The sequence below is a fragment of the Haliotis cracherodii genome, unplaced genomic scaffold (assembly GCF_022045235.1).
Source record: "Haliotis cracherodii isolate W230 unplaced genomic scaffold, xgHalCrac1.p SCAF_9, whole genome shotgun sequence".
NCBI lineage: Eukaryota > Metazoa > Mollusca > Gastropoda > Lepetellida > Haliotidae > Haliotis > Haliotis cracherodii.
Window position 1 is genome coordinate 29,123,750 of NW_027266343.1, and position 12,647 is coordinate 29,136,396.

The 12,647-nt window shown below is 37.7% G+C and overlaps 1 protein-coding gene across 2 annotated transcripts in view; it reads right to left on the reverse strand.

Annotated features, from left to right (window-relative positions):
- Positions 1-12,647, reverse strand: part of LOC139452094 (probable JmjC domain-containing histone demethylation protein 2C) — a 102,565-nt gene that overhangs the window by 29,696 nt on the left and 60,222 nt on the right. For both annotated transcript variants that reach the window (XM_071233409.1, XM_071233408.1), the window contains exons 5-6: positions 10,773-10,857; positions 6,509-6,600 (exon numbers count right to left, since the gene is read on the reverse strand). In XM_071233409.1, coding sequence (XP_071089510.1) covers positions 6,509-6,600; positions 10,773-10,857 — 177 coding nt within the window. The remainder of the gene's footprint in view (positions 1-6,508; positions 6,601-10,772; positions 10,858-12,647) is intronic.

Below are 12,647 nucleotides of genomic sequence, written 5' to 3' on the forward strand. Positions count from 1 at the left end.
CAAAGCATTACAAAACAGCCGAGACCATGGACAATCAGTAAATATTGATTATGAAGCTTTCATAAGATACTTTAAAAAAATATATATATAGATCATCAAAACTAAATATTGTATTACTTTATCAATATTACAGCCATAAGAATACAATCATTAACAATTCATTCACAACTATTGGGATATTTTTATAAATACGTGAACTGCATACCTTACATGGAGTAATCACAGCTGACACTGAAAAGACTATGTGTGGACAATTGAACTAAAATAAGAACATAAACCTACTGTACCTGCAGATCAGTTACCAGGGGGCTACCACACAAGAATAACACGAGAGATATGGAACTCAATATTTAACTAATCACACAGAAAACCTTGTCTCCTTTGATTGAAAGGTATACCAAGCTTGACAAGATATCACAGGTTGTCACTGATTCAAATGGTTCCAGCTCGCAGCTAGTCAGCCCACCCCACGTTCATGTCTTTCAATAACTGTTAAACTCAACCAGTCAATGCTTTAATTGTGTATAGGGGCTTTTTATTTACTTATGTGAATGTACAAAGGTGATGTATAGCTTTTGACCTGAGAACAACAGACTTGTAGAGTGACCCACTTTGAAAGACTCAGTAAATACTGAAGGCTCAAGGGCCTTGTGTATTCAGTAGATGACCTTTTGCCCTTCAAAGCTTGTTGCTAGGCAACACGATCACACAGACAGCCAAGCTAAACTTAGTAAAAAGGCTTAGATTACTATTGAGCTATTCAGCCTAAATGGATAGGGCAACTCCTTGAGGGACCTTACACTAGGTAGGTAGGCAAGCAAGACTGGATATTTTGAATCCGAGGACAGTTAATAGGCGTAACAACCACATCCTGCAACCAAGTAGCTGCGTGCTGTTACTGCGTCACCGCTTGACCTGCATGTTAAACAAGCACAGATAGGGACTCAAAGGCACCTTCAACCATTAACAAAGCAAACCACACAAGGCCTGATAACTCTTTAGATAGCAAGTTTGAGCTGTCAGTGATAGCTCACCTAAACAACATGCCACCACATATAAGCATCAACAGAACATAGGTCTTCATTTCAATATATATGATTCACATTAGTGTTGGCTAAACAGATCAATAACTGGCATTATGGTCAATGGGAAGGAATATTATTGTTTATTGATATGTAAATTGTGTTTGATATTTTCCATAACCTATTGTGATGAAATAAAGTCTAAATTTTTCAAAATAGACATATTGTCAATCATGCCAACTGTCGAAGATGTAAAGAAACTGTTTTGTTACATCTTAAATGTCCACAAAGAAATCAATGCATAGATGTCACCACTCACCAGTGATTGGAAATACGTTGATTTCAATCAGACTTTTTAGCAAATGTGCTCAAAGTTACTTTTCCGATATTCATTGATATTTAGTTAATGATTATCGATCTCTATGATCTATGTTGACAGCCAGCCCTAGTTCCCATAACCAATTGAAGTACACCTTGCTATTTTGGGGGATAGATTTCCATTAGGATAACTGCCATATTTCATGATACACTTTGTTATCAAAATTAAATAAGTAATGTTTATAAAACGATTAAATAATAATGTTCATGATATGAGTCAATATTCAACATACCCTGATGCTCGCTATAACTTTTCATAACCATGCTATTTTTTGGCATATTGACATAAATTTATACATGTCAAAATTGTTGATATACAAAGAGATGTCAAATTTGAACAATGGGTCTCCGTTACCTCCATTGCCTCAGGGAGCTAAGATCTAATCTAGTCTGCTCAAAGTTCAACACGACATTCAATCTTAATATTGTACCAGCAAATACAAGTATTTTCTTCCAGTCCCCTTTCACTTGTACCTTCAACAAGCCATCTGATATCTGTCTTTAAATGGGTTACACTGGATTAATCTTAATAATTCAAATATATTTATAAAAAAAATGATGTTTCATTCAGATGAGCAAACAGAATGAAAAACAGATTTGGTTAGTCAACATAAAAGATCATGCTGCTTACCTTTAGAAGCCACAAAAAAAGAAATAACTTTCCCTCTTTACATGACAATGCAATAGAAGAAACCATTTAGGACTCATTTTGCAGTACATAACTGATAGAGGAAAACCACCATTGGGCTGAGCTTGTATTGAAGGGAGTGAAACAAAGGAGCCTCAATGAAATGCTTAATAATTGATATCCATTGTCTCAGCCACTGCCTGTCTTTGTTTCTTGTGAAAGATTGCCTAATGAAACAATTCAGTAGACCGCCATTGCATGAGGGTACAGGATTCTATATTTCATGTGGCTTAATTACCACAGCAAATGTCATTTCTGAAATTTCAACTTTTGTCTTTGATGAACTGAGTCAAGACTATTACCACTCTGGTGACCTTGTGGGAATATCAATGTGAGAAACCAAAATGTGTTTTAATAACCATCTGGGGAATAATTCTAGGATCTTGAACACAACACACAATCACATCATTAAAATTAATCAACAAAAAGATAGAAATTTAGTACCTATTATGAAAATTCAAATGTTGCAACTGATGATACATGAAGGACCCGAATACCATACAAAAGCTGAAACACCAAAAGGCCGACTATCATCGAACTAAATACACTTTTCTCTCTGGTCACATAAAATCCAAGCAAGAGACGTTGCTCCTGATATTTTTCTCCAAAATGACAAAAACTACAAACCCTAATAAACAAATCAGCTAACCCGAAAAAAACAGAACCTTTCTCTGATCAAAGTTGCAATGGAACACCTGCACAAGATATTTGAAGTGCAACTATGCTGACAAGGGTCAAAAGGTAGGTGTTAAGTTATTCTCCAGCCGACAGTATTTACATGAGGGACAACAGATAATCGGATTCAACCAGCAGCACATCTTCCTTTCCACAAATGTCACACATAGTTGGTGGCTGTACCTCACTCCCCAAATGTCAGTTTGCAACCAGAATATCGCAATGGCTAAATGGATATCATCTGGCGGGCCATAATGAGGGTCGCGTAATGAGAGCCCACAACAAGTCTCCAGGCATGGAGAGAGTCAGGGACTACAGGAATATAGGGTAATTGGACTCCTCATTGATCATGTTAAGCCATAAGATGCAAGCAATCTTCACCGAATTGAATTAAATCTGCTTCAAAATGCCTGCCATAAGGCTATATTATGTTCTACACACAACGGGAATTTACGTTATTCAAACATACTTTTTAATCCATGAATGTTCAAATCACTAAAAACCTTTCCCAAAGTTTGAATCTTATTTTTATAATACTGGAAACATACTTAACAAAAAGTCCTTTTGAAATTCAGACTAATTTGTAATATGACTTCACTGAAACCTCTCCTAAAGAGAACTATCAACAACTATTGAAATACCAGGGGAGCAGTTACTATCTTGATGTGTTGTTAACAGAACCATTGTGAAAGTGCTTACCAGCACCGAAATGTCAATGGAACAATGCAAGTGATAATGATACTAGGCACTACATAATTGATACATGTCTGTTAGTCCCCCTCTCACCAACCTCGACCCATCCACTCCCATTGGGTCATCAACATAGCAGTGTTCCCAAGCATGAATGAGGATAGACAACATGACTCACAAGGTATTATTTTCCCCCAAGACAGCAGGTGGCGTTCTTTACAAAGGAGAAGGAAATATTTCCTGTGGTAACCTCAATGCCCTGTTTTTGAGGAGTGGCTTGTATTGGCATTCAGGATACTACTACCAAGCCGCTTGTACACTCTACAACCTTATCCAACATTAATGTGGCTTTCCTAAACATAATTAGTAACATTGCCATAGTAGATAAGCTTACTTATTTATAGCACTGTATCAAATATCTTGTAGGGTTTCACATGATTGATGGAAACATAACTTGCTATCTTTGTACAGTAATATCAAAGGTAACTGTTTGGATTTCAGTTCAGTTTGGTAAATGTCAACTGTATATCAGATCATCTAAATTTCTCATTACATGCGGAGGCATAGGCTTACAGTTTTTAAAGTTTCAAAAAACATTAGTGGAAATAATGCAGTGACATTTACAATAAAAACTTCAGGAGAGACTTTGTTGAAGGAAATACTCTTAAGAGAAGCATAACAACTACAAGACCAGAAGATTGCTTACCTAGTAATGTGTTCATTTGTCTAGATTCAAGGAGATTTCTCCACATCAGAGTTGTGAAAAGAGAACAGTTAAAAAATTTGTTTACACAAGTAGTATTAGTCGGTTCAAAATCCATCAATCAACCTGTGCTAGACGACCACACCGAATAATTTCCTTGATCAAAAGCTATCAGATTGTCGTCCTTTTATTGATTTCTGGTCGGGAAACTAGACTAGCCATGATAAATCCATACACACAACATTAATTTCAGCTTCAGACATCCATTAACATCCTGCCTATATCCTCAGATAGGGGCAACAAGCACTTGCTTCACCTCACAGAATACTCAAGTTGTGCTAAAAACATAAACTATCTCGGTTAATGTGTCCTGTGATGATGATGTGAGCAGAGTTTGCATGAATGATCTGTAATAATGGTTGCATTGAAGAGGGGCTGGAGACGAAGGTAACTCAGTGTAGCTCCCTACAGCTGCTGTTGCTGCTACTGCCTCTAAAAGACTGAGACAGGAAACTGTAGGGTATCTGGTCGAGGTGATGTGGTACAGTCAGCCAGACCACCGTGGAGCTTATAACCATTACTTAAGGTCATCAAAAGCTATTGATTTTACTATTAGATCTTATCATATTAGTGACAGCATGACATTCCCAATATACTTCAATTTTAAGGAAATATTACATGTCATCTGCACCTTATTTTGCAATCATAACTGATCACAGACTGGGAACCATTAACAAAAAAAACCTGTAGAACTTTCAGTGGATAAATCAAGGATGAAAGTCAAGGGGCAATGATAACCTTAATGTTTAAAAGTTAAATATTTTCAGGGTTCCTAGATTCAAATACATTTAAGACATAAAGTAAAAAAATATATTTCCGGACCCACTTTCATCACAAGACCCATAGACATTGAAACAAGTCTCAAAACGGTTTGACAGATGATTTAACTGGAAGGATGTTCAAAATATTCAAAATAATTATCTGAAAGAAAACAGGCCAGTAACAATGAATCCAATATCAATCTGTAGACACAGCTGAAAGTGTTCACTTAAACATTTTAATGTGTTGAAAACTATAGACCTTGACAGGGAGTGCTGTAGAGTGACAAGTACACTGAGAAAATTGAAGCTGGTGGAATGAGGTTAACAGTTGTTCATCATCCAAAAACACTGAAGTAAACATAAACCCCTTCAGTAGTGCGGATGTGTATTTCAGAGTTGATTCACCAAGTAGTCAGGCAGGACACTCCTGCCTACTCCACAAGCATGGTCTTAGTTATCAAAAACAAGGTCTGGCATGGGCTGTTGGTGGGGGTTGGTGGGGGTGGGTTGTTGGTTGGGAGGTGGGCCCTGGGATCTGTGGAAGGGAAATGGTAAGAGAATGAGTGTCGGTGAGGTTTTATCAGTGGGTGGATTGAGGATCAAAAGATCAGGTATATGTGGCCATCTTGAAGCTTTGATACAGGTCATGACAGAAGACAAGGAGGGGCTGGTGATATTTGAGAGGTTAGCCACTTGGAACAAACATATTGTAGTGCAAACAACCACGCCACACGTGATGTATTGGGTGACAGCATGCCCACCAGGTTAAAGCACTCAACAGATCATTATCTTTCCATAACAAACACAGGAAGGGGATTGAAGAACAATCCTTCAGGCCTCATACATGAATAAGCTAGATAATAATCTCAAAACGGAATCCTATACCACAGGTTCAGGCTATCAATAAACTGTACCAGACATTCATGTCCCATTAGATTCTACTTATGCCTATGTCATATTTTATATGTTCAGCTTTGTCAACAGCACGAACAAACATACATAATAGACTATGGTAAATAAAACAGTAGCCAAATACAAAGTAATAACACTGATCAATTTCAAAATTAAATATATACAAATTCAAATTCAATACAAACAGGAGAGGCAAAAAGTGGACTTTATTATCCAAACTTTGAGTCATGGCACTTTGCATAATTTTCTGCTAAATTAAGTGTTAATATATGGAACATAATTAGTTGAGCTAATTGGACCAAACAGAATTTAACTAGAATCAGGCATCAGGCCTCGACCTTAAAGTTGCACCTACAAACATACCTTTCTTTAAAACATAACTGCTCTCCACAGTTAGTATATTTATAAATACCAAATCTCCAAAACACTAACTTCCTACAGGTTTGTCTATAAACATAGCCAAATCAGTTCAAGTTTCTGAATACTGAAAGTATATGTATCTATAAAAGACATTTGATAAATCTTGTACTAACAGATGAGTCGCTGATACATCACAATGCAACCAAGTTATTAATGCTAGTTAGTGTTATCCTGATAAGTGTAAAATACTGCCACTCACCTGTTGCTGCTCCTTGTTATTATTATGGGTATGTCTGGGTCTGCGACGAGGTGTAATTCCAATTTCAACACCTCGAAGTATGGAGTCCACAACTGGATAAAAGAAAGAGAAATCAGATTCAACTCTCTTACCACTGAAATCCATGAGGGCCAAGCAACCACGCTACATCTAACATCAACTTCACATCCGTGAACTTGTAGTAGTGACTGAAACCAACAAAGAAAGCCAGTCGGTAGGCCAGCATATGACTCACAGTGTGACTGCCATGTTCTCTGACATCTTGAGCGGCTCACGTCATCAACCCACAAAGGTCAGGGAACACACCTTTCTTTATTCACCCTGGGCTTAGCACAGGTTATTTTCATATTCCCTATCCGGGTCTGTCTTGGGTCTCTGCAGAGTGCTGATAACACCAGCGCAAATGAGCAGAGCACGACTGATACTGGGCTGTAAGTGGGAAATTGCCTGACTGCTGTGTTTGTGCCGTGTCTGATCAGGTGCTTGAATGCAGCGTACACCAGACAGCCTGCTTGGTTAACAATGGGCCTACACAAATTTGTTACACACAGTGTTAGGACCTGGCTATGCCTTATCACAGTGGTGTAAGGTTCAAGTACAGAAAATCAATTCCAAGCTAGGGGACAAGGATCTCCCCTGGAGGTTATCTTCCACAGGAGGCCAGCCCGGTGACCAGATAACTACCAACAGCTTAACTATCAACTAAATAATGTGTGGTATTTGCCAAAACAAGATTACAGACTCGTTCTCCTGTCTGGGACCCAGTCCAGATTGGTGTTTACTTCAATTGATTGTAGTAAATAATTGATTCTTCTCTTCAATGCTATGGCAATTCAAAACTGGGATCAATAAAGGATTACTAGTCTAGTTCCCAATCAGTCATTTTTCAATTTTGGAGGAATTAATCTTAATTTCTCTATTGGTGATCTGAGAAAGCAGTGCTGACATTCAATATGTGATTGCCAGACAGCTGAAACCTACAAGGGATTAAGCTCATGGGCTATTGAACATAATGTCCACTCCTGACATTAACACAGTGTCAAGTACATTTTTGTGTGAATGAGATAGCTCATGTTTTCATACAGACTTGCAATATTAAATCCTTTACATATAAGCTATTGAATGTATTTTCTATATGGTATTCAGAAACCAATACTGTTCGAAGTTGCTTCAAATCCATACCCAGCTGAAGTAATTCTGTTCTGGTGGAAATATTTCACTCCAAAAAATCAATACCTAGAGGCTATTGTGATTGTGAAGCAGATTGAAGGTGTTACACCCTAAGGGGTTGCACTTATTACATTAACACCAGATTACCCATGCAAAATGCAAGCACCCAGCCATTCTACACCAGGCAAATTATCAACAGGCTAAGTCTTCAACCGTTGTGTGGAAATTAATGTTGCTATCAACCACATCATAAATATCCATGTCACAGCCTTGTGACTTAAAAGGTCTCCATATTTTTTCCTAAGCAATCTTGAAAGCCATTTCACCACATTCTCTACAAGCTAAGACTACCAGCTCAGCAGTGGCACATGTCTAAATCAAGGTATCGATTTTCCAAACTTGCCCAAGTTGATGCGTTCTTTTCTGAGAGTAATAAATTCAGGATTCATTTTCTGTGAGAGTCTGCAAGTGATTAATTTGCTCAGTGAAATCTGCGTCAGTGGTCCAAACCAGTCTTGTCGGGTAATTTCCTACCGTTGTTAATAGCATCTTTACAGATAGTCTATGTAGGTGATTGGGTCTTGCTTTGTCAATTATTACAGAGAATCAAATTAACTTTTCTCGACCAATTGAACATGGTCAGTCATTCTTTCTTCAGACAGCATCTTAAACATATTATTACTACGGACTTAAAAAATTATTTGTTCTTCAAGTATATCAATATATCTTAAAAAAGAATTTCATATATTTTTTCATTCTGGAAAGTATTTGAAAAACTATTAATTTTAAGAACACAAAATCACAGATTAGAAAATCCATTATGTTTCTCACAGAAATTTCTCCTATCTTCATCAATATCTGCTTAACTTCACTTTTGCAGGTGTACTGAGAATTACTTGCTCTTTCCTGCCAACTTACTAAAAATACAATCTTTCCCCTGCTTGTTTTGGCTGATAAACAACCTAATCCAAAACGATAAACAAGATGAGTCAACTTTTTTTTATCAGATACATCTTTACATGCTCATATCATTACCAGAGCAGAGATCTCGAAAGTAACATGTTGTTTGGCAAATCTCCCAGAAATATTTTGGGATTGGAATTCACATTTGTAGTTGATTAAGAGGCCAGCTGGCAATGACGGGAGGGGGGACTGGCAAGCATGTAGCAAAAGGCTGCAGCAATTGCACATCTCATGAGGGAGACACAAATATATGTCCTGGTATGCCGAGAAGGAACCTGTATTGCTGTCTGGAATGAGGTGAGAATTGGCCAGATGAAAACAAGACTACTTCTCATTATGTCTAACTGATGACTTACGATGACGTATATCAGTGTAATGCTAGCGGAACTCAACAAAACTGGTGTTGACATATTTAACAACAGACAGAGAACATCGCTGAGCCTGTGTGAACTGCACATGGTGGGTCAAGATACTATGTCAGCAAATTCTTCATTTTAAGAGTGATTAGATATATTTCTCTGTGGTTTTACTTTACTCTGTTGAGTTATCAGTTGATAAAATATACTGGAGTTTTTCATTTGTCTACGCATCATGAAAATTTGTGATGATTTGTGATGTGTCAGTTTATATTATGAAAAAAAACATGAGTAAAACGGGGGTCAAAGTTGGGGTTGGGGTTGGGGTTGGGGTTGGGGTTGACATGTTCCCCCCAAACCTCTCTTGCCACAGGACAAATTCACTTCTGGCAATTACTTAACTTATCCATGGTTGGAGATATGTTGAGGTGGCAGTTGAGGTTAGGCTGGGTTTGGGTACTTGGAAACAACAAAGTTGGTTGGATCAAGTAAACAGGTAAAGGTTTCATGCAGTATGATGTGAATGAACTTAAATGGCAACTCAACACTTCCAACATGATGAAGATGCACAGCCCTCATGATCACAAGAAAAACAGCTTTCCCAAAATAAGTATGAACTAGAAGGTGTAGTGTTTTTGCCTGGCATGATGTCTATTTGCAACAGAGTAAACAGTATCTGTTGTGAGTTTTCTGAAATGGCCTGGCACAGAACCAAACTATGCTGGTGTAATCTACCAGACATTATCATATTGAGTTTCTTTCCTGAACTCAGTAACATTCCGTGTGAAAATATTTACAGGTAAACATCTGCAGCAGCTGAATAGCTGTGGCAAAAGGGCACCTTATCACATTATGTCATCATGGGCAAATTCAGATTTGTTGGAGAGGTGGTAAAAGTCAATAGCTTTCCACCAGGTGGATCACAGACCTAAGATTGGGTTTCAAAGGGGGGGAAGAAAAAAGAAATTGCAACAAGCAGATATACTGCAATTCCTGACAGTCTGTTGTCATTGAATAATGAACTTGCTACAACTAAAGATTATTTAAAGAAAGAAATTGTAAAATCCACTGTTCCTGTAAAAGGTTTTCACATCTAATCAATTAATATTTATTAATATAGTGATAGAGGAATTCTTGTCTTCAGCAAGTCCAGCTGTATCACAGCAGCCTGTAAATAATCAAGTTAGGACCAGGAATACCAGTTAGAAATACTCCAAACTATTGGGGCAAGATGACATACAATCAGTTAGTGAATTATCCTAACCACCCAATCCAATTTCAGTTGCCTTTTTCGAAAAATAATATGATGGAGAACTACTCTAACTGGTCCATATGGAAACTTATTTCATTATAAAACACTACACAAGAAAGAGTAAGGATACATTCCTATAAATTTGAGAAGAAATTTCTGTTAGCAATTGTCTTTGAAAAGAAATGTCAGAAATCTAAATATCATATGAAAGTGTAAACCAAACAAAAATGAAAGTGCAGATGATTTTCTACACAATAACAAATTCACAGAAATGGACAGTTTGGTTACAGTGGTTGTTAGAGGAGACTGAATGGATTGGGTGGTCAGGCTTGGTGATTTGGATGACAGCTTTATCATTGGGTCGCTGCTCATTATACTGATCACTGAATTGTCTGGTCCAGAATCACATATTTACAGGTTGCCTTCAAATAGCTGGTATACTGATGAGTCGCTTTAAACAACAGACACAGAATGGCATGTATGTTCACCAGCAGGATTCACTTACCCCCATCATCTATGAGGTGCATCTGAGTATATGCAGGATCTTCATTATGCTCTTCCAAGACAGTGTCATCAGTAACAGCTAAAGTCTGAAATAGACAGAAAAGACGTCACTCAACAAACCAACAGACGCCACAAGCATGCATTTCAGTCACCAGCATGGCTGCTACAATCGTGACACATGACATTCTGACACGTTATCTTATGCAAGCAACCTTGTCTTGAATCTGATAACGAAGTACGTTAGCATTAGGAAATCTCTATTGATTTGGTTTATGGAACGCATAATCAAACGCTGCGTATTGTATAATGATCAAGGACTCAAACATGTCAACGTGACATTACAATCGAACATCGACCTTTCAGGATGTTACAATGTCATGTATTCTCAAGTTAATATTTGAAACAAAATAATAAATCCCCAAGAGCAGCAGTTATATTTTCCTCATGTCAAAATTATCTTTTCGAATTAAGGTCTCACAAAGAACAACCCAAATCACTAAACAATCCCATTACCTGAGAAGAATGAAACTTGTAAATCCCCTACAAGGAAATTAAAGACTCATATTTCAAACCAGTCCTTGGCAAACACTTTCAGAGTGCAAACAAATCAATCCAGCTTTCTGGTACATGCACTCTGCCTGTGGTAAGCTAAGCCAAGGTTAATGGAAAACAGTTGCGAGCAGACACTCTAGTATCTGTTCTATCCATCAAGGTACGCTTGTTTTCTCAGCCTCCTCAGTCTACTCCCGACATTTGAATACCTCCTACCTGCCCACATAAAACCTGATACCTTTTGTAGATTGCCTGACCTTTTTCAATATTTTCTCGTTTCTTGCCTGCATAAATCTTTCATGGGCTGTTGGTCCGAGTGTAAAGCTTTAATCATGTCTAGAGCCTGATAATGAGTAGTATGCTTGAAACAGCATGCACAGGGAGAACTAACAGTAAAGTGACATTGCATTGTGCTGGAGAAGTCATACAACTCACACAGGCCTACTTAGGTCAAAGTTAGTGGACTGTTTATTTGTGAGGCCACTTGCTGGTCAGGCTGGCCAGGGCTGACAGGAGGAATGTGACTGATCACCAGCTCGGTCAACCTCCTCTCTCCTTCCTGCTTGGCCACGTGGTTGCTCAGTTCCTAAGACAATGGGCTACTTTTGTTACAAGGCTTCTATCTCTTCCTGATCTGATGGTGCTATTTAACTGCTTGTTATGAGTTACATGTTTCATACAAACTTCATTTATGGCATACACATGGAACGTCCCTCAATAAGTATCTGATCTCCTATCTGTACAAATCTTTTAAACCCAAATATTACTAATTGATCCAGAAAATAATTATTAATGTAACATTGCTGACATTTTCAAATTTCCCATAAAACACAGAAATGATAATCAACAAGAAATTCATGAAAAAGGAGATGTAACATTATGACAAGTGATTTCATGGTAATAACTATTATCTACAACAGCAAACTGATATCAGTCTCATACTTAAATATCTACTCCGCCTGTATACATGTATTTCTTTCCAACACTCACTGAAGCTCACTGTTGACAACAATATCAAAAGTTGAGGTTGTTTATTTCTTTTGGCATGGACAGGGTCAGAAGACAGCACAGTTGTGGTGATGAAGAAGACAATAGGTCACAAGTCAGAACCTGTTTCCTGCTCAGCATCCTGCACTGACTCACGTGACATGTTTCATATCAAGTTTCCAGTACAGGAATTACTCAACAAGACAATACTGGGCTTACGGGGCTTATTAGATTTTGGGGACATGCAACATTAACCGAAATATTATTTGATAGCTTTGTAGATAAAGATTCTAAATCTAAGCAGGCATTTAAACATTCATGCCCAATTAATGAATGA